The sequence below is a fragment of the Oryzias latipes genome, chromosome 16 (genome assembly GCF_053564925.1).
Source record: "Oryzias latipes strain Hd-rR chromosome 16, Olatipes_Hd-rR_3.1".
In the NCBI taxonomy this organism is placed as follows: domain Eukaryota; kingdom Metazoa; phylum Chordata; class Actinopteri; order Beloniformes; family Adrianichthyidae; genus Oryzias; species Oryzias latipes.
In genome coordinates this window covers 7,440,026-7,464,100 of record NC_136252.1, presented here as the reverse complement: position 1 = coordinate 7,464,100, position 24,075 = coordinate 7,440,026, and the positions used below count along the sequence as shown (strand labels likewise).

Sequence of the window (24,075 nt, the reverse complement as noted above, 5' to 3'; positions counted from 1 at the left end):
TAAAAAGCGGAATTCGGAAAAAACAAAGAAACCTCAGGGGTGTCCACATGAAGGAGGGATCCTCCCCCAGGACAGACAGACGATGTACCAGAACTCTTGGAGAAGAATTAGCTTATCTACTTTTACAACTACATATATAAAGTCCAGCAAATGATCTTCATCCAGTTGTAGTTGAGGGACGGCCAGGGGCGCGAGCCGAGCCGGAGACAGGATCCACAAGCAGGTGTAGAAGCAGTCAAACAATCTGTGACAACTGTGTGTTTATAAAGATTTGCTGTGGAATTTGAAATTTGAATATTATGATATTGAGATATTTTACTCTACTTACATGAAGCCTCCCCAACACCAGAGCTGATGATTTCCAGCAGTCCCAGCCCAAACTCTCACCTCTTACCGTCCTCTAATTTAGTCTTCACAGCCTCACTTTAACAGTCGGGTTCGCGATGAAACTGGATCCTCTGTAATCGATCCGTTTGTGAACCGGCATTTTCTGTTACAGCAGATCATGCATACAGCTGATCAAACATGTTACTCAACATGATTTTAACGTCTTTCTTTGAAAAAGAGAATTTATTGAAGTATTACAATTTTTTTAATTTAAAGTCACAATATGGAGTTTCAACTGCCTATAATGATAATCAGAAATTCAGCTTATTAAAGCCAGAATGTCTCAACATGCTGCACAAAAGAACACAAGAATAACAACCAAGAGGAAGAAAAAATGTTTATGATTGTTCTAATTCATTCGTTCCAAAAATCCAAGACTGGATGTGAAAAGGATTCAGATCATTCCAATAAAGAATGATCCTAGTTGTCTTTTGTGTAGCAGCACACCACCCAGTCATTCCACATAGTTTGAGTTGAATTCTTAATGACTTCAATAATAGGATTAAAAAATTACACTGATGTTTTCAGAAATCATTCGCCTTCAGTGACTGAAGGAAAACTTAAGTGCATTCTGACTTTTGTCACTTCACAGAAAAATGTTTTGTTAATCACCCAGGCTAACATGACTGATGAAAGCTGTGACAGAGAATGTTAAATATGGTTTCAAATTCCTGACGACATGAGCATTGTTCTCTGCTGCCAGAGGGTGGGGGCCTGTCCACGGGAAAAGCTTTGCCAGATTTCAGACCAGTTTAAATTGACTGCAAAAACAGGACAAACGGAGCAGAACGGTTTTACAAACCAAACTACTGAGATGCAAATTTGCATCTCCTGCTGAAAAAGCCACAAAGCTGTTGGCAGTCAGGAACGAGAACATGGAGCGGAGTGGCTCAGCTGCGAATAAACTTTTAACTCCCCAAATATTCCATGAACAAACTGTAGACACTTTGCCTTAAAAACATTTCATCTTAACCCAACTTTTTAAAACAATTCTTTTTGATACGCACCAACAGCAGTCACACCCACAACGTCCCTGAAACCTGCTATGAGGACATTCTACGTCTTTATCAAACCTATCAATATTTAATTATAGCTTGATTTGTATTTTTATACAAATACTCATTATTAAAGTAGCTGGACTCCTTATGTGATTTGTGTCTAGTGAAATACCACCTCAGAAGAGAAGCGTTTCATTCAATTATTTCCACTATCTATCATATTATTACTGTGAAAACATGAAAAATAATCTTGTGTGTCAAACCTCTGTCATATAAACTCCAAAACTGAATGGCAGCGTTGTCCAGAAGACGGTTTTTGTTTCTTTCAACATGACAACAGTGTTGTTAGGATTAAATGAGCTTGTGCCACATTATGACAGCAGATTTATTCAGCACAGATCCAAAAGTATGACAAAGTTAGGACTTTTGCAATGAGCTAGTCCTTTATTTTGACACGTTCATTGGACATATGTTAGTGACAATTTCCACGGTATTCATAGAATACTAGAACCAATAAAACCACAAGCCTCTAATCTACTCTGAAAACATGGTCAATTCTTGGTAAATTCACTAAATTAAAGAAAGCCTAAAATGAATTTGTCAGTTAGGATTGCCTCATCCACTAAGCCCCACACAAAGCATCACAAAGACGCACAAAAACATCAGTGAGTGGCTCCAGCTGTGAGTCAGCACCCCAGTCGAGTCTTTTCCATTGCAGAACCATAACAACTTGCACTTTGTTTAACAACAGCAGTGTTTTTGAAACGCTGCACGGAAAAGGTTGCACAAGGACAAAATGTTGTCATCTTTCTAAGCTTTTCACTTACTGAGGCCATTTGTAACAAAGACTGCAATGAAATAAACGTAGCATAGTCATATATCTACATTTAGAGTTTAGAAACTTTATAAAGTTCAAAGCCTGCTATTAAAGGATAAATCAATGCTCCAGTTTCAGGAGACTTTTTCAGGGTTGAGCTTCCTCTTTAACATCTTTTTCAGTCTTTGCTTTATGTCTTCAGACTTTCCTACTTATCTCAGCTCAGGTATATCTAGTCAGCTTACAGTTTTTGTTGCTGTCCTGAGTTCAGCACCATGGATAGTACCTCAGGATGAGGAGGGCCTGTCCAAAAGGAGGCAAAAGGCTACAAAAGAATCTCATCCTAGTTCTCCAACATGCAGGTCACATGGCACTTTAAGGAGCTTTGTTCTGTACATTTACTTTAAATATGAGAATATCATTAAAGGCTATAGAAATAACGCTTTCGTTTTGCAGCAAACAGCAGTTCTGTTTTAAATGAAATGTGGCTTCCCTGTGACCCTGAAAAGAACTAAACAGGTATGGAAAATGGATGGATGAAATATTTCTGTCTCCTTCCTTTCAGAGAAAAAAAACCCTGATGTAAATATGCAATCTTACGTATTAGACCAATCTCTGACATTTTTTTTTGTTTTGATTTTTCTTGATCTAAACTTTGATTCTCATCTCTGATGTTTTGGTTAGGCGTAGCTACATTTGGTCAACCACTGAACTCATTGAAATGTGGTCAGATGAATGCAGACTCATTAGAGCAACTTTTAACGTGATGCACATTGCTTCTCACTCTTTTCCCGACAATCTATGTTATAAAAACGTATCAGCGTACCTTCTTAGCCGTTGTCTCCTCAGTCACCCCCTTGCAGCACGCCTCCGCTGTACCAAAGCAGCAGTAAAAAGTCTTGTACCTGACGTTGATACAGACGTTCAAAATTGGTCGTTGAAATATAAAATTGGAATAGGTGAAATATCCACATCCCAACAAGGATAGCAAAGTGCAGGACTTCCATTATTCTTTGCACTTCGTATGGAGTGTCATTATAAGATACTCTTTATGTGCAATATTTAAAAAAAAATATTCTTTCTTTTGTTGCTTTTCCACACCCTTATAATTCCTGGCCAATGACTGAAGGATCACGTGATTTTTACTTACAGACTTTAGTTCAAAGCAGAAATCTCTAGTAGATGCCAGTCTGAATACAGACCAAAGGTGAGGTTCAGGACTCGATCCGGACCCAATTAAGCTGACTTGGTCCGGACAAACAAATTTTTCCAGTCTGAATACACCCTTAGACAGCCGCCATTCGGATTTCAAAGAAATAGACTTTCCATTGATCTTTTAAAGTGTAATCTACAGTTGGTTATTCCTTGTTTTGTTTTTTGTTCATCCGAAGTTGGCCCTAATGCATTCAAGCAGACAAAAGTTGCTGCCTCAAGAGAGACATCATTTCTATCTGTTTAAAAAAGTTTACTGTACAAATAGATTGAAGTCATACAAAGATGGTCAGATGAAAAAAAGACTAATAGTGAGAAGAAATAGTGTCCAAAAAAATGGTCCTAGCCCTTCAAGTTATCTCTAACACTTGCCTTAATAGGTTCTGAAATTCTAGCACCTTGCAGGAAAAGCAAGCATTTATAGGAAAAGACTGCTGAAGAGTTTTTATCAGTTGGGTCGTGTGACTTTAGATCAGGGATTTTCAGCTGGTCTCCAGGATCACTGTCCAGCTTGTTTTCCAGATATCCCTTCCCTATTTATGTTCTAAAATGTCTGTCCCGCTCAACCTGGTATTTCAACCCTCCTTTAGTTAGGTTTCCAAGCCCTTTTTATATCAGCTCCTTCCAGTTGGTCCTGGCACTCGGCTCGTCTGCATATCCAAGAGCCCTTGAGGTCGTGCATGACTGGGATGCCTTTGTAGAAACCAGAGGGAGGAATATGGAAAAATGTTAGTCAAGCATGACCCTCTTCGTATGGCCCTTGTCAAACATGGACCAGCACATTGCTTCTTCTATGTACCTTCTTCAAACTCTCAAACCACTTCTTAGACTTGCAAAGCTGGACTTTGATGTTGTCTTTGTTTTCTTTCTTTGCTTCTTTTGTCAGAGGGAGGGAGCCATGAAGAAGAAAGGTATTGCAGACAGCTGTTAAAACCACCATCAGTCTCTCATGTTAGCGCTCACTGCCTTGAAATTGATGTTTTTTTTTGTCCTACTTCTTTCTCATATTTTTCTTTCTCACAGTAATTTAGCTTAAAGGACAGAGTAATCCATATTCTTTCCTTTTGTTGTCTGAGTATGAACCTGTTTCTCATTTGTTAGCTGGATAGCACAGTCCCTTGTCCCAAAGTAATTTCACCAGACAAGACCAGACCTCTGTTCCACATCCCTCCTTTTTTCCTGTGCGGCTGTATAACATTAAATGAGATTGACAGTACAGAGACTTTTTGGACTATTTTTAAATTGCTAGTATATGACATTATACTCACATGATTTCAGTAAACCATCAAAGAATCGTCAGCGCTGCTTCAGCTTTTTATAGGAATTTGTGTGCAAAGCTACTGGTGTTGTGTATATCTCATCCTCATGTCTGCCGGCCTGAAAGGCTTATGTAGAATGAAGGAATGAAATGGTGGGCAGAAAAACAATGACTGATGAACCCAAGCTGTCTGCAGCATCCAGGAATGCTGCTGCATCCTCAGACGTTTGTGTTTGTGGACTCAAACGCATTCCTGTCAGAGGACAGCAGACGAGTGCGGTTACAGTGGCAGGACGGACTCGGTCTGGAGCTCAGGCGGTGCAGAGGGTTTTCTTTGTGCACATCATTCTAGAAATGTACTTCCAGTATCACAGTAGAGTCCTGTCTATCAGTAAATGACATGAAGCTTTATTCAGGCTGCTAACTAACTCTGTGCTGATTTTTACTGATAGACTCCTTTTTTGGTGCAGGAAACCCTTGAGTAATGATTTTTTAGAGACAGAACTGAGCAACAACCCAAGCAGTAGACATGACACTGTGGACTTAATTACATGCAGTCGGCTAATTGACTCACTGCATTTAACACTCAGTTTGGCTGGGTGGAGTTCATAATTCTCCGAAGTTCTTGTCATTTCTGAATGTGTCAGTCCCATGTTTGGGTTCTGTATTCAGTTACCATGGTTATCCAGAAGAGGGGATTTCAAAAGGTTCATGTGGTTCTGATCTGCTGTTTAGACCGTATAGTTCTCCTCCTTGATTTTAATGTCGCCACTCTGTCCAGCTGATATTTGGTTTAGCAGACAGGTGTTCTCTGTTACTTTTAGATTAGTCACAACTTTGATTTGAAAACATACGTCAAAGGATCAGACTGAGATCGGCTTTCAAGTTCTCTCACTGGCTCTAACGCATTAAAAAAAACAACTGCATTAATATGGAAATTCAATATAAGAGCCAGATCGAACTATCCAGCTTTCGTCATTGTCATGTCTGACCACTACAAAGCGGGTAATCCTTTTGATGCTGTTCAGTCTGACTTCACACATCACATCAAAGGCTGGAGTTGATTCATATTAATAAATGGACAGTTGGATTGTCAAAACTGTCAGATGATTCATTTCCACAGATAAATGATTTGCAGGCTGGTGTGCATGTTGGTGTTTTTGGCAGGCAGATCATGTAACTGTAAAGTATAAAGATGAGCCTGAATGATCAGATGTAATAAATCTTCTGAAATAACTGGAGGGAAATTGCAGTTTGATTATTTAAAATAGGGCTTTATTTTGCATTGATGAAGCTGATCCAAAGATGATAGATGTAAATGACATCTTCTGTTTTGTTTAGTGTCCGGGCTTTGGTTCCTCACTGGAGACAGCATCTTATGACACAGCCTTGTTTAAAGACTACTCAGTCATAAAAATATGCAATGTGCATAAAATCAAGTCATAGTGAGTAGTAGGTACATTCGTTTCATATGTTTAGCTTGGAACGTGTTTCACTCTATTTATAATGTTTGTTTGTTGTTATGCTTGTTTAAGCCTGTGGTGGTTTCAAATAATAAATTTCTACTGTTTTAAATGCAAATATAAAGTGAAAATAATTAAAAACATGCTCAGAAAAAGTCTTTTTTTTTCTCTGAAGTCTTTTTGGTTGCATACTGTCAGACTAAGATTATTTTCAAAGAGTCTGTGTGAATGGCGGCAAATGGCTAACTGGGTTTTCTCCTTGTCAAAACTGTTGCACGCGTCACAAAGAAGCAAAACAGCTTCTTATTTGTCTTTCTTGCTGTCATCTGTGCCCCTTTCATCTGTGTCACTGCCGTGTCTTTGGTCCCACTGTTAAAGTCGGAGACGAATTTAAACAAAAGCGTCAGTCGCTGTTTGAAGTTTGAACAGAAACCTTATTATGACTTCTCTTTTAAAGGTCAAGCTGAGCCACAGGGACAATGAAATGTGCGGGAAGGGGGTGGAGTGACGTTTAAGGACAGAAAGTGTTGAAACAACAAATCTGTCCTCTCAGATGGTGCTTAAGAACCACAGAGGTCTCCAGTGGGTTTGCCATCACCACATTTTCACCATAATTAATACCAGTCTGGTCCCGCTTGAAGCTCAAACATGGTGGCAGCTCTTTTGCTAAACACATAACAAGCTTTTATCCGGGAAGAGAACGGCAAGAAAATCCTGTAACTTAGTGTTTGTTCAAATCTAACCTGGTCTTGATTATCATACTAGCGCTGGCTTACGGCTTCTAGTGGTCCTCCACCCTAAGGCTTAACCTTAACCTCAGACACCTGGCAGTTTTACACCACCCTGCCATTTTTCCCACCAGTAAGTTCACTGAGCAAGATATATGGGAAATATAAGTCACTTCCACACAGCCAACAGGGTGGAGGGACGTTCTTAGAGAAAGTGAATACGGGCTTTGATTAGGAATGTTTTTGTAAAGAAATCTGTCTTCAAACAGTGAGAAAAGACTGCAGTGCAGAGAAACATAGAAGGTCTCAACCAAGGTCTGTGCGTGCTCTTTAACCTCAGGGGTAATTTGTTTTTCTTAGAAACAGATTGGTTAAATGTTCGGCACACTGAAGCAACAAGGCAAAGTTTGAAGGTTCAAAACTGTCACTAACCTTCCAGGTTGTTCTCAAACCTGTCTAACCCTCTGTCCCTGTCTCTTCTTGTCTTTGCAAACATATTTATATTCAACCTTACTTTATTCTTTTACTTTTGTTTTTGAAGTCTGATTGTGTTGGCAGAAGGACTGACACTGGGGGTTCAGAGTGAAGGTCAGCCACACTGCCCCAGGACGGGACAAAGCTTCAGATCTTTCTGCATGTTTAGGAATCTCCATGAATTCTGTTACCATAATCTCATGGCAACACCTTTTTTTTTGCCCCCTCCAATGTTTTATATAAATAAGATTTAGCATTAAACCTGGGAGGCTTAAGATGGGCAGATGGTCTCTGAATAACCTCAGCTTAGCACAGGAGGGTCGAACATTTGACTGGTCCACTTACCTTTTGCTCTGCATATTTGTAGCTTTAACTTCAGGGGTCATGTGGGAAAAATATCCTCAGAAATGTGCAGCAGTCTTCAGCCAAAGCAGATGGCACCAGGCCTCTTCACATAGTTTTACCCCCATTGCCACAATTGTGGCAAATGTTGGTCACATTGTCAGCACCCTAAAGTTGTTTGGATGTCATGGTACAGGACAGTACAGCATGTGTTTATGCTGTCGTCCCGGGGCAACGTGTTTACTGGCCGCCGCACACATGGATGCATTCGCTACAACGATGAATGAAAACGCAGCTGAAAAGACCAAAGCCCAAGCTCAGTGGCTCTCATGTATACGTGAGGAGAAGAGACTTCCACATCAGACCACACAAGTACACACAACAGTCACACATGGAGCCACAATAATCTTCCACAGCATCTGTTTGGATATTACTTCCTGCGGCAGCCATTCTGTTAAGCAAACTTGTCCAATAAAGAACCTTGCTGTTGTTTGTTTGTATTTTTCTAGGTGTAAACACGGGGTAAGGAGTCTAACCTTTGTCTGGTGTCTTCTGTCTCCTTTTTTGTTTGTTTGCCTATCCTGATGTGACCCCTCCTGTAGCTGCTGCACATCTGCATCGAGGGGTGGGGGAACTGGCGCTGGTCGGAGCCCTTCAGTGTGGACAACGTGGGAATGCTGCTGAGAACCATTCAGTACAAAGGGCGCACAGCCTCACTCATCATCAAGGTGCTTCAGCTCAGTGGAGTCCAGAAACAGGTACTGACAGGACTCCACTACACTCCCTCATGCTGCATTGTACAAGAGTCAGTAATGCAGGAAATCTGCAGGTAATCTTGGTAAAGAAACACTTACAGGAGCATTGCTGCTGCAGTGTTCTTTCTGGGATCAGTCCTTTTACCCACACCCTGCTCTTCATTTCCATCTTGTGATTTAGTAGTTGTTTAGTCGACAGAAGACAGTGTTCTGTTTTTGTCAATTTCTGTCATCTGTTTTGCAGCAATAAAATGTGTTCCATCAATCCATAAATAAGATCACAGGAAATTGTAAACCAGATCATAAACCAGAAAGGATGAGGGATGAGTCATGTGTGAGTCGTTCCACATAGACGAGAAAAAGTCTCCGTATCCCTGAAGATGCTAAGCTCGCCGTCAGTGAATAGCAGAGACAGTTTGTTAAATAAACACGTGTCACACGCATCTCTTTCTTGTCCTCTGGCCAAAACAGACTAAGTCTCTCCTCGTCTTTTCTCCACTTCCTCTAAATGTTCAGTCCTTTTTAGCCTTGGATCAAGTTATTTACAGCAGAGGAGGTTTGCCCATCTAAACAATTAACAGTCTGTCATCTTAATGGTGGGTTCAGAAAAGGAAAATCAATTTTAAACAATCCTTATTTATACACTCCAACACAAAAACACATACATGCACACACACATCCCCACATTCACACACACATGCCCACATGCTTCACAAGGAAGGAGGGACCTCGGACCATCTGTCTCCTACCCCATCCCTGGAGGCGGGGTACCAGGCCCTCGGCGACGGTGGCCATGTCAGCGACCATGTCCCTTGGGTGCTTTCGGCCTCGCCAAATATCCACATGTGGGCAAGCCTGATCGGGCGATGTTTGTAACACTTCTTGTGGACCCCCTCTTCCCCTCCTCCTGGGTGGGGATGGCTGGCCCCTGCCTTGCTCTCTCAAGGACCAACAACGTGGGCCGGGTGGGTGGCTGCCTGGAGCGTGAGGCGGGTCTCCCTTTGGGGGGGTCCTGGCTCGTACCAGGGATTGGGGTGGGGGGATGCCCAGAACTCCTGGGTGGTGGTGGGCTGCTCGTCTGGGGCGGGGCCCCCCGTTGGCCCTCCCAGCGCAGCGGGGGGGGGGGGGGGGGGGGGGGATGCTCTCCTGGTTGGGCTGGAGCTTGCACTCTCTGTCCACCCCATGCCCCCCTGCTTTCTGGCTTTTGGGGCCCCCGTGGCGGTCCTGCAGGCCCTGGCCTGGGTGGCGGATGTGATCTCCCGGGGGACGGTTGTTCTCTGCCTGCTGCCGTGTGGTGTTGGGGGGTTCTGGCTGCTGCTACGGCAGGAGTCTTGGTGTGGGGATGACTGGGGACTCTCCCTCCTTCTTTTTACATTCCATCATCCATTTTAGAAGAACATAAACACTCACTTGAGCACAGGTGTTAGCTCACCTTTGCACAAGTACTTTGCGTGATCAAATGAAATATTTCACACTATTGGTTTGAATGCATAAGTATGCATGTGTGAACATTATTTGTATTGTGTACATGTTGACATGTGAACATTTTTGGAGCCAATAGGTATGTTTATATCATTTGTGTGTGTGTGGACAGGCCCCGGCCTTATTTACGTGTATTACATCTGAACCTCCCTGTAATGATAAACATCCAGCAACTTGTTGCTTTATGCTGCTTCATGGTCCCCCCCCCCATTCTATAATCACCCTCCTACCCCCCCCTCTCTAACATCCCTCTCTCTTCTTCCCTCCTTTCCTTTTACGTCAGGTCCAACACATAAGATTTTCAAATATGATTAAAATGAATAAAGTTTGGCCTCGATTACAAAAGGGGTTTATTCAGACATACCTCTGGTTTGTCAGAAGATTCATAACCCCTGTTGTTAAAGTAAAATATGTCCAACACAAGAGGCCTTCAGCTCTCATATGTTTGCCGTGCTGTTGGACAGGGCAAGTTAAAACAAAAGTTTTTTATATACATTTATTTGCATTGCTTTGAGGAAATATGTATTGGAACTCTTAAACAGCAGCGGAAAAACTAAAAGAAAATACTGAAGCATTCTCTAGAAAAACGTCATTATTGGTTATGTAGCGGTTAAAGAAAGGCTGTTGCTAACTGAAGGCATTTTATCAGTGGAGCAGCTGTAAACACTTATGTCATTGCAGAAGTTTGACATTTTCCCTCTAGAGCATTTTGGTGTGGTAACAACATCACGCATCAGCATAATTTATTTAGAACATTTGAACATTTCATGTTGTCATGAGGCCTTTTATTCCTAATCTTCATTTTTTATCCCAGTAATTTAGTTATGACATGTATTATTTACTGGAAACTGCTTTCCTTTAATTTCAGGTTGATGCTTTGCTAGTGCCAGTTCTGTTTAAGTTGGTCCACTTGTCAGAGTTTGACATGCTGGAGTTGTTTCTCTTCCAGGTGATAATCTGTGGACGTCAGGTAATGTGCAGTTACCTGACTGAAGACATTGAGTTGCGTGTGGTCCAGCATTACGTGGGGCCCGATGGTCAGACGGTGGTCAAAGAGCACTGTAACTGCCTGGATGCAGGAACCAAGCTTCCTTCCTATGTGTTGGAGGACACAGAGCTGACAGAGCTGTCTGTGAAGGCACGAGGCGATGAAGACTGGTCCCAGGACGTTCAGCTGGAGAACAAGGACAAGGGCACCAGCAGTTCTGTTGTTCAGGTAAATCAGCTCTATAACCTCTAAATGACTTTTCTGTTACATACCCTTTAAGTCTGAACCTGGGACCACATGTTTTTTTTTATATATTAGGTCCTAAAAGCATACCATTAATACAGTGAACATGTTTTTTGGAAAAAATGAGGTGAAAAGATTGTGGTTCCGTTACACACATAATGCTTGGCTGTGGATCCTGTCTCCGGCTCGTCTCGCGCCCCCAGCCGTCCCCCAACTTCAACTGGATAAAGATCATTTGCTGGACTTTAAATATGTAGTTGTAGAGGTAGATAAGCTAATTCTCGCTAAGAGTTCTGGTACATCGCCTGTCAGTCCTTTAGCACATATTAGCCTGCTAAGCTTTCTTCCGGGTCCTTGCAGCCAAAAACTATGAGCGAGCAGGCCCTTAATAATAATCATAACAGTAATAACAGCACATTTAGAAGATCCGTGTTGGTCCAACCAGCAAATGTTTAGCATGGCGAAATCCGCTATAGCTGTTGTGGGGCTCCAGCTGTCCTCGAACAGCAAAATCAGCGGGAAGCTGCAGACAGACTATCTTCTAAATGTGCTTTTATTACTGTTATGATTATTATAAAGGGCCTGCTCGCTCATAATTTTTTTAATCCGTGCGGTCAGTGCTTTTTTCTTGGCTGCAAGGACCCGGAAGAAGGGTTAGCATTAGGCTAATATGTGCTAAAAACATTAGCCGTGGAGGGACCTGAAACTCTGTGCAGGCAATACCGCAATGAGCATCTTAGATGTAAATATGTGGGAATTACATCAGCATTTATTTTGGTCTGGACACCACTGGAAAAACAAATTCATATGATGGTTTAGAGTTTCTCAGATTTGCGTAGCAGCACTACCTCCTTCTGCGCTTCGAAGCTTTCCTGGACTAGCTTTGTCTCTGGGCTAGCGGGCTGGGTTTTTAGCTCCATCCGAAGACAAAGCTAGTCCGGGAGAAGCTTGAACCGTGGGCCGAGGCTTCATCCGAGGCCTAGCTGGTGCATCTGGCTGCAGACTGCAGCCTCTGAAGGAGGCTGTGGTCCCAAATTTCGGACCACAGAAGTCAAAAATGCTGCTATGTAGTCCTGAGAAGCTGTGTACGATCATCAGGAGTGAACAACCATCACAAAGCCCTCTCCTCTGCAGCTAACACAAGGTTACACTGCTCCTAGCATGTGTCTCTTAGCAGCCGCACACAGGGAGATAGCAGTGACGTCATCGCCCCGCCTCCCCTCTGGAAATGCTAAGTCGAATTGAATTATGTGACAATATTCGCAGGGTGGATGTGAAAATGAAAATGCAATCCCCTCTTTGCATTTTCGTTTTTATTATGACACAGAATAAGTAGAAATGAAAAAGCCTTTTGGAAGATTGCTTTTTCATTTTAGTTTTAGTCAACAAATGCAGCTTCATTTTGAAAATGAAAAAGCGTTTCTAGTTTGACTTTTATTTTTAATTATGCTACACAAATGCTTCCATAGCCGACAAATCAGAGGAGAATTTCCAATGAACTCTAAAAATAAGAAAATAATAATTAAAAGACCACTAGGCCCGCTTTCCAAAGAGATCACAAGATGATTGGAGGGGGGGTCTTTAAAAAACTGATGAACAGTTTGCTCTCAGAGGCTCGGTGAATTTAAAAGTGTTGTTGTGACAGCTGTGAGTCGAGCTGTGAAATGTTCACACTCCTAAACACTCTTACAAAGACAGTGGGAATTCAGCCATGAATTGGTAGGAAAGGCAAACTGACAGCAGTTACATTGAATGCTCAGATCCATGGTGAGCAGAGGTCAACAGAAAATTTGTATCTCTGTTACCAAGCATCAGGCAGAGCCTTGGAGGTAAAGAACACCTCAGCTAGGCTCTAGACCAGAGGGTTTGTTCTCTGGAGTAATGGAGAAGGTGTCTCTATGTGGAAATCATTTCTGGTGTTTGCAAAGAGAACAGGATCTGTCCGTCTGCAGAGATGAAGGTGTGAAGTTTGGCAGGGGAGAGGGAGTGTTATTATGTGGGGTTGTTTTTTATGAGCTGGCTTTGGCCCTGTGGTTTTTTGTGAAAGGAACTCTCAAAGCTTCAGCACACCAATTGGACAATTTTAGGAGCAGTGTATTCCCTCACTGTTCCAACATGCCTGTGCAACCTTGCTCAAATAAAGATCTATAGATGGGCCAGTTTTGTGTGGAACAACTTGACTGGCCTGCTGAGAGTCCTGACCTCAACCCGAAAAACACCTTTGGGATGAATTAGAGCGAAGACTGCGAGCCAGGCCGCCTTGTCCAACATGAGCGTTTGACCTCACAAATGTGCTTCTGGAAGAACGCTCAGAGATCCCCGTTGACACTCCTGAACCTGTGGAAAGCAGTCCCAGGAAGAATTGAAGCTGTTACAGCAGCAAAGGAGGGCTGACGTCATTGCCATGAAACCCTATGAATGTGATGTCACATGTGTGTAAGGGCACACGAGTGACCACATGTGGCAAAACGTCTGTTGCTCTGCCAGACAAGAAGAGAGAGTGGTGTTCTACACACCAACACGTCTAACTAGCTTTCCTTCCACACACACACACGTTTGGAGCTGCTGACTGGACCACCAACTGTGAGCAGATCCACTTCTTCTGGGTGGCCATGGTTGCTGAGCTTCTATGCAGCTACTCCATGTTGGAGAACAGATTGAAATCTTTCTCTCAGACGGGCTTACAAAGACCCTACAACCCAAAACCCGATGATGTTGAGAGGCAGAAAATACAGTTTATACTCTTTCAAAACATCACTAACCAAAAGCAGGAAACATTGGCTGATATGTGGGCACAAGAAGAAGGCATTGCTGGATTAGTGCCAGCTCCAGTCTTGCTATACTTGTTATTTACTTTGCTTTTTTTGTTTTTCTCTTTTTATTTTTAGAAGTCTAATGCTGTAAACATCCGTCTCTTCTGCCCTAGCAGTCTCCACGTGTCTCTGTTATCTCATGCTTCATTTCCACTTTTATCGTGAATATGAAGACTTGGCTCAGAGTGCAAAGGCTCCCCATGAGCTGCTGGTTCCTGTGATTTCTCTGTATGCTTTCTTGTCTTCTGCTTTTTTTAATCTCTTGTTTCCTCCCTTCTCTTTTCTATCACACATGCTCTCTAATCTGTCTTGTAAATTTCAAATACTTTTTCTTCTTGCATCCCACTGCATCAAGTGTGTCATACCTGTCCTGTTTGTAATTGTCTCCCTTGCTAAATTGTGTCTCTTCTCTCATCTGCTTTTTTGCCAGTATTCTATCAGAAAGTACTCCTCAACAATATTTCATCTATCTGGCTTGTCATTCTTTTTTTGCACTTGTCCTTTTTTCCTGACTAAGCACAGGAGGTTGTCATGACCTTACCAGTGATAGGATCAGGCCTGTCTCCTCTCCGTTTGCCAAAGTTTCACCTCCTTCATCCTCATGTGCTGTTTTGCGCGGGTCTGCGTATGAAGTCTGAAATGTTGCTGGTTGCTTGGCTGTGCTGTCCCATGCAGTAAAGATGTCCCCCGTCTGTCATAAACTACACAGCCTGCATGTGTCTTGGCATCCCAAAGCTTTAATGAGGAGTGAGGAACAAATGGGACCGACACCAGTGACACTGAGAGCGCGCAGCCTTCAGGGGGTCCTTTGTCAGCCTTTAAATCTTACTCATTACCTGGCACTTGTTAAATCTATGAGTTGTCATTTCTGCAAAATATTCTAGAGGTTGAACAACTGAAAAAAGCAGAAAGAAGGATGTCAACAGCTAAACATGAGGAAATACTGTATAACACTGATGGAACATTGACTGTATATATGAACTGGACTGAGTCAGTGTGGTGTCACCCATAGAAAATGGTTTACTTCTGGCTCCAACAAAATTAAGTCAATGGAGTCACCATTTGTCCGTGGAACAGATGCCGCCATTTGGAGTCAGACGACTTCAGTGAGCAGTGATTGGTCCAAGATGGTCTGAATCAATCTTTTTATGGCAACTACTCTACGATCAGGAGTGAGCTTGTTCAAAGTCCAAACCCCTACCACTGAAATGTTTCGAACATTTGAGGTGGGGGCCAGCGGGCACCATGTGGTTCTATTGAGGCATCTGATTGGTCAGTTTATAACTTGAATAACTTGCAAAAACGAAAAAATCTCAGTAAAAAAAACATTAGGATTATCAAGAAGATGTTAAGAAAAAGGTATCAGAGCAATATTGGTTATTCTGACCAATAGAATGTCAGAGTATTAGCTGTTAATTTCTCAGTAGACGTGTCTGGGGTTTTGGCTTCTTGAATCCAGCGGGTACTTCCTGTTTGGAAGGGGTCAGTTAATTCACTTCTCGCAAACAGTTAATGTGATGGAAGCACAAATTTACTGGACTTACTTTGGGAAGGGAAGTTTTTCTACAGTCTCCATGATCAGCCTCATTTTAATTATAATAAAAAATGTTTTTTTAAAGGCCCTATATCATGCTTTTCTTAAGCCTTTCAGAGTAAACTATATTCATGTATATGATTATATATTACCTTTGGCACACTAAAGAACGTTTTATTTGAAAGAAATATGGGTGATTTTTTGCTCATTCTCCTACCCAGAAGTAAGACGACTTGATCATCTTACTTACTGGATCATTCTCTCAATGCCGCCCATTTCATGACGTCATACTAGAGTTGGCCTCAGCAGCGTGTCTTTGGTTCACCCATTAAAACACACTACATCTGAACTTTTGCAAAGATGGATGTGCATATTGTTCATGTAAAATGAAAGCCTTTAGCCGATCACCGCTAGCTCCATGGAGAAAGTGGGTGTGTGTGTGTTAGTCTGGGGGCGGAGCTAGCAGTGCAGACTCTTCCTGGAAGGGGCTGTTCTCACTTTCATATGTATGAATGTGAAGACCCACTCGCTTTTATGGGGTGGTGCTCAGAGAGCAGATTTTTAGAGGAATATTCAGAAATGTCTGAATGGATCAAAATATTACGCGGGGGGGGGGGGGGGGGGGGTGAACATTACAATACAATTAAAAGCCCAACAGGTTGATTTTGCATGACATTTTAAATAGGATTAGAGTGAGATGTCTGATCTACACTGGTGTGAATATTTTAGGTGGGCTGCTCTGGAGGCTCTTTGCTGTTCGTATGGTGTACTCTCATCACTACTGAGGCCGACTCCCCCATGCAGCAGAGAGTGGTAAGCAGCTTTTTAGCCGAGATAACCTAAAAATAAAGTTTCTAGGTGTGTTATTACAGCCCCAGTCTCAGTCTGTAGTAAGAATGTCCTTCTGTTTTGCTTGCAGGTCATTTTCAGTCCCCTATTCATCATGAGGAGCCATTTACCAGATCCAATAGTTATCCATATAGAAAAAAGGAATCTCGGGCTGAAAGAAAGTCAGTTCATCCAAGGACAAGGACACCAGGAGCCCCTGTTAAACACTGAAGCTCACCTCAACCACCACCTCACTTTCCAGGCCAGGTAATTCAGAGGAAGACTTCAAAGGAACGGATGGTGATGTGTTCAACCTGCCCTAACACTGCGGGAAAGTTCATGTTGTGCAAAACATCTGTGATGCTTAAAGATATATAGTTAAAAAGTCTGCTTATGTTCAGAGGCTGTATGAGAAAAACTTAAACATAACCAACAATGCAGGCCAGATCTGTCAAACACTCAGAATGGAACAATGGCTCCAGCTAACAGGCCACTTCCTTCCCTGCTTCCACACACTACACATGCTCCTGGCCAGCAGTGCACTTTCATGGTCATCCTGGTTAGTGCAGAGCTTGAAAATATTACTTATTCAGTCCCACATCTGCAGGGAGAAGGGTACCTCTGGTCTGCTGCAGCAGGCTTTTGGTGTGCCCACATCTACCTAAAGGAGAGAAACACTTCTTTAGGGCGGTCTCACACCACGCGCTGGTTTCTGCGAGCCATTACTGCAGACATGATCCAGGGGAATCCGTGCACTTCTCAGGAGAGCAGTAAGCCGTCTTGGCAGCAGCTAAGACACGGCTCTAACTTCAGCATGTCAGGTTGGACCATAATTACACCTCATTTGGACATGAGCCCTAACAGAGAGCAGCTGTGAGTGTGTTTGTGTGTTTTTCTCAGTGTGTGGATAAAGGTTACGTGTACGTTTGGATGTGTAGGATGTGTGTGAGAGCCCTCTATCTGTGTGTGGTCTCTTCTGTCAGTGTGTTGGTTAGCTAAGTGCTATGCTGAGTGTGAAACCTAAGTCTGGACTGTCAAATACACAAACTCTGGGCTTTCTTTTGTGTTCCAGTTTACCAGTGCATTTTCATATAGGTTTCCTACATTTTGTCAGTAGCCGGGTCTGTGCACGCATCGTCAAAGCAGGTATAGCTATAAGGAATCAGTTTCCAGACTGCCTGGTTGCATCTGCTCATCTTACAGCTGTAACTCTTGTTATTTTACAAAAATGCACAGGAAAGCATGTAGTGTTGATCTGCATAAACAGGGAAAACACTGACTGTCTGTGACTCATCAGAGCATCTGAGCTGTAATTGTTGTGTTTAGATATCCAGTAACAAAGTGTGTTTTGATTTCAGTTGTTCTGACGTGGCCGCAGAGACCATACAGGGACTGGGAATCTATCTGGCCCATGTTATTTTAGATAAAACCTTTTCAAGCTTTCAGAAAAACAAGCTCAGAAACAACCCAGCGTCCCGTCTTTCCAGCTTGTAACCACAACAGTCCTCATGTTTACGACCTGTCCCCGTCTAAACTGCTGCTAACCACACAAGTGTACATGCTAGTCTCTCTTGTCCCCCCAAATCAATCCATCGCTCATCCCTCTCCATCTTCACAAATGCTCAGGCCACAACTGTAAGCCCCCCAAACACAAGCTCACTCCACACCCCAATCAACCCCACTCTCCCATGGTGCGGGGGGAAGGGGGGGGGTCTTGAATTTTCACTGGTCAACAGCTCATCTTTCCTTCCTGCAATTATGCATAGTTGTGGGCTTTAATGGAAGAGGTAGAGAACAGAGCTGCGGTCTGCGACAGGAGACGGTCTCCTCAAACTGTCGGCTACATCGGTAAAATCAAGAGGTTACAATCAGAAACCCCCCCCAGTTACCCCTCTCAGGGACTGTCCTGAAGGAAAAAGTTCCCGTCAGCATTTTGTCCCTCACTCTGTCTTCCCCTTGACCCATGAACAGCAGCCTCAGTTTTCCCTTTGTAGCACAATGGAGTCTGTTAATACACACATTCTCTGGGAGGAGGGGCTGCTTTCATTTAACTGGATCAGTCGGCTTCCCAGCAAAAGAGTAGATATTGTTTAGGTTGCATTTTTTTATACTCATGTTGCAAAACCCAACCAGAGTCTAAAGCTGAGGCCCTCAAGAGGATTGTTTTTGACTATTCCGAAGCGTTTTCCCTGATTTTTGACTCTAGTGTTTGGAGGTCAAGACTGCATGTCTACAGAGAAAGTTCCTACTTTTTTTGGTAGTCACTGAAAGTTGCCTACTGGGAGAGTGTCTGCCCTCAAGACTTAAGGTTCATGAGTTCAAATCCACAGTCGAGTCATGTACCAAAGATTATAAGAACGGGACCCAATGCTTAGACCCAGACAGAACTTGAATTTTGTTCACATGACACCTTTTTTCTTTTCTTTTTTTTTCTTTTCCTGTTAATTTACTACCAAACATCATCTAAACCTGTTTGAACCTCTTGCTGGGATGAGCAGAATAAACCCCAGCATCCCTGCACCTGTGACGCCATCTTTCCTGCTTTGAGAAAAAACTCCCGGCCCTCACAAACACAACTTGAGTGGGAAATAGATTGAGATTTAAAGCCTCAATCTATTTATTGGCTTGTGCTAATCTATGTACTTTTTGTGTACTGCACAGCAATAATAGCTCTTAGGGACAGGGTAGTGTTTAAGTTTTGTTGAAGTCCTGATTTTTGACAAAGCTCGTCCTCGGGTCCTTTGAGAAGCTTTTGTTAGCTTCTGGAAATTTTAACAATAGCTTTTTCCAAAGAAATTCAAAAACAGAGGAATGTTCCACACAACTAGCAGACTTTTAATAAAAGAACATTTCTAATTACCTGGTTGGAGATATTTGTGTTTGGATATTTTCATTGGTTAATGAAATGTTTAGAGTTGGGGAGGAATTTTGGGGTTGTGAGCAGGGCTTTATCTTATAAAGGCTTTTGTTTGAGACAAAGACATGGAAAATCAGCAGCACACAGTGTTCTCCTGAATGCACGGCAAAAAGGAACACAGCTGTCACGCTAAGACAAAGCAAGTGTGTCTTTGTGAGGATTCCGAGTTTTTCCTTTTCCTTCACAGAGAGGATGAAGATGCTTCACTCTGTGCCGTGCCCATCTCCACCAATCTGATCAAGCAGATTCTCAGCAAGGCTGAACAGGAGGACAAACCAGAGCTCCTTCTGGCAGACTTCTATGGTCCAAAGACCACCACAAACCCACCATGGCCTTACGTCACCAAAGACCCTGACAGGTAAGCCACTGTTAGAATGGTAGTCAAAGTCTGATCCACTTTTGTTCTGTACATTTTTTAACAGGTTTCTGTCTGGATATACGGTCCATATATATATATATATATATATATATATATATATATATATATATATATATATATATATATATATATATATATATATATATATAATATGGATGTATGGATGTTACAGCTTCTTTCATTAACTTTCACTTTTCTGCGGTGAAAGCAGACCAGGATGTAGAAAGCCTAACCTTTTGGTTATGTTCAGCTATTCACACACCATGCATGTGACTTGCATTCAGAACCACAGGTTCTTGAACGTGTTTTTAGCCCACGGGGTTCACACTGGACAAGCAGGGAGGGGCTTCTTCTTCTTGTTCTACTGTTACCAGCGCATGTCCACCACCTATGGTTGGAAGAGTCTTGGTGCCAAATGTCAAAGGGGTGCAAATCTTACACATTTTTCTCCAAGCTTTTTCTGGTGAGATGTCTTGATATAAACTTGTCTGAATGTTTTAGGTGGGCTGCTTTGTACAACTAGCCGGACACAAACCGCAATTATTAGTTACTTAAACTTCATTATCCATTTTTTAATCATTGGAAATTCTGTGAATTAAAAGGAATGCCATCCATTTGCCACTACCAAATCCAAGTCCCTGATTGGTTGAAGTTCAACCTGGTTTTAAACTTTTAACACGCGTTTAGTGGCCAGTTTTAGAAATGTGAGTAGCTATGCGTGAACATGCGAGTTTAGAACGTGGAAGCCTGAAACCATGTACACCGACTTTTCATTGGAAGTGGCCGCTTGAACACACGTTGCAGAGGGCGGGGTGGACGTCGCTTCAATAAAACATCTGACTCAACATCTGGAATTCTATTTTTTTATTTATTTGACCTTTTCTGCAAGTTTTAAAACCCTTTTTGTTGAGGAGTTCATGTTTTTCTTCTTAATAGGGACAGATTCTAACATCATTCCTCTTCAAAGTGCAGAATTGAGCAATCTGGCTTCTCTGTTCAAGGCACTTTTCTTCTCCGGTCTTTGTTCACATGATAAAACAATCATCTGCAAAGACAGAGCAGACATCAGAAATCCCACTGCGCCCCCCCCAGGCTTCGCCCATCATTCTGTCACAGCCCCACTTTCACACTCGGGTCACACGGCTCGGCTTTGAGGCTAAGTTTATCCCAGCATGTGGACTGCCTGGTTGTGTACATGTTGAGCAGGGACCAGTTTACATCTGCCACCCAGCAGAACTCATGTGAAACTGTCCACAACTGTCACTCAGGAAGTCGTGTTTAGTCACACAGCAATCACATGTTGATGGCAGCGGTGGAGGACGCGGCCACACGTCCCCCCCACAGGCCAGTCCGTCTGCTGGACACATGAGTCACCCGTCTGCCTGCGGTCGCCCGCTTTCCCTGTTCTCATGCCCACCACTGCAAAAAAACACACATTCATGTTCCTCACCTTTTGAATTTCCCACGCTGTGTCTGAGTCATTCATCCCTGTCATTCATAATTCTGTCTCCTCTCAAAGCTGAGGCAAATTTGTAGCATCTAAAGTGGTATTTTGTCTGAAGCCTGCTTCTCTGAAGGCTCTTTAGAAAAAAATCTACAACAGAAATGACTGATGTTTTCAGACACAGCCTGAGCTCAGACTTTTGATTCCATTTGTTTGGCCTCGATAGAAGGAAGTGTATTTTTTGGAGCACAGCGTGTAAATACACAAAAGGAAAATGAGGTGGGTGAAGCTATGTTCCTCCTTGTTTGGGTTTTTAGGGGCAGTGACGCACCCTCTTCACTTTTATCAGATGTCCGTAGGAGTTGGAGCTGATGCTGTGGATGGTGCATTCAAACACGTTGAGCTGTGATGCTCAAGAGTTGTTGGGCTTTGACAGAAGTGGTGTTTGCTCAGCCTGAAGTAGAGCTGCCTGTGAACCGCTCACTTTACCATGAACTCCAGAGAGAAACAACGCTTCCATATTCAGCCCAGTGACAGGAACTTGTGGTTTGTGACAAGTTTGAGTTGGCTGTTGTGGTGTGAGCCTGGTCCAGGTGGCCCTGAGTGAGAGGGAGCGGTTGTGTCTGAAGCCTTCAGAGTAAATTTGAGCCAAATGTTTGTTTGGTGCTCAGCCCTGTTTAGCACTCACAAGACCATGATTGCAGAGCTTTGAAATGGCTGCCATGTCAGTGGATTCATGGAAGGGCCTTTGGGTTTCTCCATCCATCTGCCGTCTTGTCTCGGAACATTGCTCCTATACAAGCCCTCTCCACTTTTTCTCACAGTCTAATTGTGCTGCATAATTTGCTGTTTGTTTAGTCTTAGTGACAGCCGTCAGTGAGGTCTGTCAGGGTAAAAATGTTTTAACCAGCCTCTAAAACCAGGCGCTCCTGGGTGTTTTTCAGTGAGTGGAGTGTAGCATCATGTCTGAGTGTCTGTGGAAGAGTTGGTTTATAGCTTGGACTCATGCACCCCCCAGTTTGGACGGCAGACCTGCTTTCCCGTCTTCTGTCCTGAAAGATTCATCTTTTTGGATTAAGAAACTCTTTAAATCTGATGGGTTACAGCTTCACTGCCATCCTCAATCAGTACATCTTGCCAATGAGAACAGTGTTTTTCAACCAGCGTGCCGCGGAACACCAGTGTGCTGTGAGAGATGGTCATGTGTGCCGTTGAAAAGGATTTATTTCCTTTAACCAGAATATCAGATCTGTGTTCATCCACACAGGCCCAGAATTCACACGGGATTATACAGTCGTCCTGAAGGGCTGGAGCATCATTAGAACAGACTACAGGAAAAAATGGACCTTGGCTTCTTAAAAAAGGTTGAAAACCACAGAATTAGAACACTTACAAAGGATGTCAGTCATTTCTGCAGGTCATGATTGTTTATTGAGTGTTTAAAACACTGAATGGATCTAGCAGTGGTTATGTTTGCTCTGAAATGACCCAGGTGAGTTCTGCTCTCCCCACAGGTCAGTGATGGAGCCTTTAGCCCAGTGGGACAGTCCCATGCAGGTGAAGTTGTCCCGCTGGAAGTCTGGTCTGAACACCCTGCTGGTGGAGCTGCTCCCCTGGGCCCTCCTGGTCAACAGCTCTCAGTGGGACCTGTGGCTTTTTGAAGGAGAGACCATCGTTCTGCAGATACCAGCCGGCAAGGTCATTGTGCCACCCAACTTCAAGGTGTGTATCATTTGAGAGCGACAGAGAACGGACGAGGGAAGCCCTCACCCATCCGCTTGCAGTCGTGTGCTTTGGGGCGACACGTTTTCATAAACCGAAAAGAGAAAAAGGACGAAGAGCACAGCGTGACAAAGACGTGTCTGCACAAACCAAGTGATGACAACTTAGTGTTTTTATCAAGTCACAACAAAAAGTAACGAGTTGACATCACAAAACTCTTGGAAGTAATGAATCTGCGGTATACTCACCTCCTTGACAATAAATATTCACTACACCCCTCCAGGTTTAACTTCTCATGAAAACCTGTGTCATGATGAGCCCCCCCCCCCCCCCCCCCCCCCCCCCAGAGCTGCCTCCCTCCACCCCTGCAGCCAGCATGTGCTGCAGTAAACCAGGACAAATCCTCTGCACAGGTTTCCTTTAGTGAGTCACATGAGATGTTAATGGTCCCAGCAAACAGGATTTCACTGCAATATTTCACTATCTTGAAGAACAATGACGTGGCTGTGGGGACCATGTCAGAACTATGCTGGTCCACTAAGTTTGTTTCCCAACAGACGTCCACAGCTTCTTCCTGCAACTAGAATCTGACTTCATGGAGACTGATGTTTGTTCTTCCCATCTGCTCTTCGTCCTTCTCTCCCTGCTTCTTTCTCTTTTTGACCCTCCTGTTCTTCATGGAGCAGGAAGCCTTCCAGATCGGTGTCTACTGGGCCCCCACCAACACCGTGCACAAGTCTCCAGCCCTGAAACTGGTTCATGACCTGACCTCTCCTCGGTGGAAGGAGGGTTTCAGCTCGGTGGTAGTCACTTTGGACGAGGAGGGCTATGTAGATGTGGACATCACTCTGGGAGCCTTCCCTGGGAAGCAGAAGGTGAGCTTCTGAGTTATCGGCGGCTGATCCGTCTCCTCTGCTCACTCACTGTATTCCTAAATCACGAAAACGTTTTTGTGTATTTTTCAAACTGGTAATTCACAAATATTCAAACGCATTAGTTTAAGAACAAGTGTGCGTAAAGTTGTTATCCTGGGCAAATAAGTGAAGTTAAAAGTTTTTTTCAGTAACGGCTGAGTTTTGCGTTTTTGTCACAGCTGTGTCAGTTCACCGTGTCGTCTGTGGTGAGACACGGCATTCAGATCCTGCAGATCGAGGACAGGACGATCCTGGTCAACAACACTCCCTACACCATTCACTACAGCCCTCTGCTGACGGCTCAGGAGCTCGGTGGGGATGAGCAGGTAAGGCCCGTTTTCTTCACCGTGAAGCACTCTGCTGTGAATGTGGGCTGT

At 43.3% G+C, this 24,075-nt stretch overlaps 1 protein-coding gene across 4 annotated transcripts in view; it reads left to right on the top strand.

Annotated features, from left to right (window-relative positions):
* Positions 1 to 24,075, top strand: part of vps13b (vacuolar protein sorting 13 homolog B) — a 318,767-nt gene that overhangs the window by 280,406 nt on the left and 14,286 nt on the right. For all 4 annotated transcript variants that reach the window (XR_002874967.2, XM_023964361.2, XM_023964362.2 and 1 more), the window contains exons 47-54: positions 8,282 to 8,437; positions 10,866 to 11,132; positions 16,224 to 16,307; positions 16,414 to 16,589; positions 19,427 to 19,597; positions 22,577 to 22,784; positions 23,471 to 23,659; positions 23,878 to 24,024. Coding sequence is in view for 3 of the 4 variants with exons in the window: in XM_023964361.2 (XP_023820129.1) it covers positions 8,282 to 8,437; positions 10,866 to 11,132; positions 16,224 to 16,307; positions 16,414 to 16,589; positions 19,427 to 19,597; positions 22,577 to 22,784; positions 23,471 to 23,659; positions 23,878 to 24,024 (1,398 nt within the window). In the remaining variant the exon portion in view is untranslated. The remainder of the gene's footprint in view (positions 1 to 8,281; positions 8,438 to 10,865; positions 11,133 to 16,223; positions 16,308 to 16,413; positions 16,590 to 19,426; positions 19,598 to 22,576; positions 22,785 to 23,470; positions 23,660 to 23,877; positions 24,025 to 24,075) is intronic.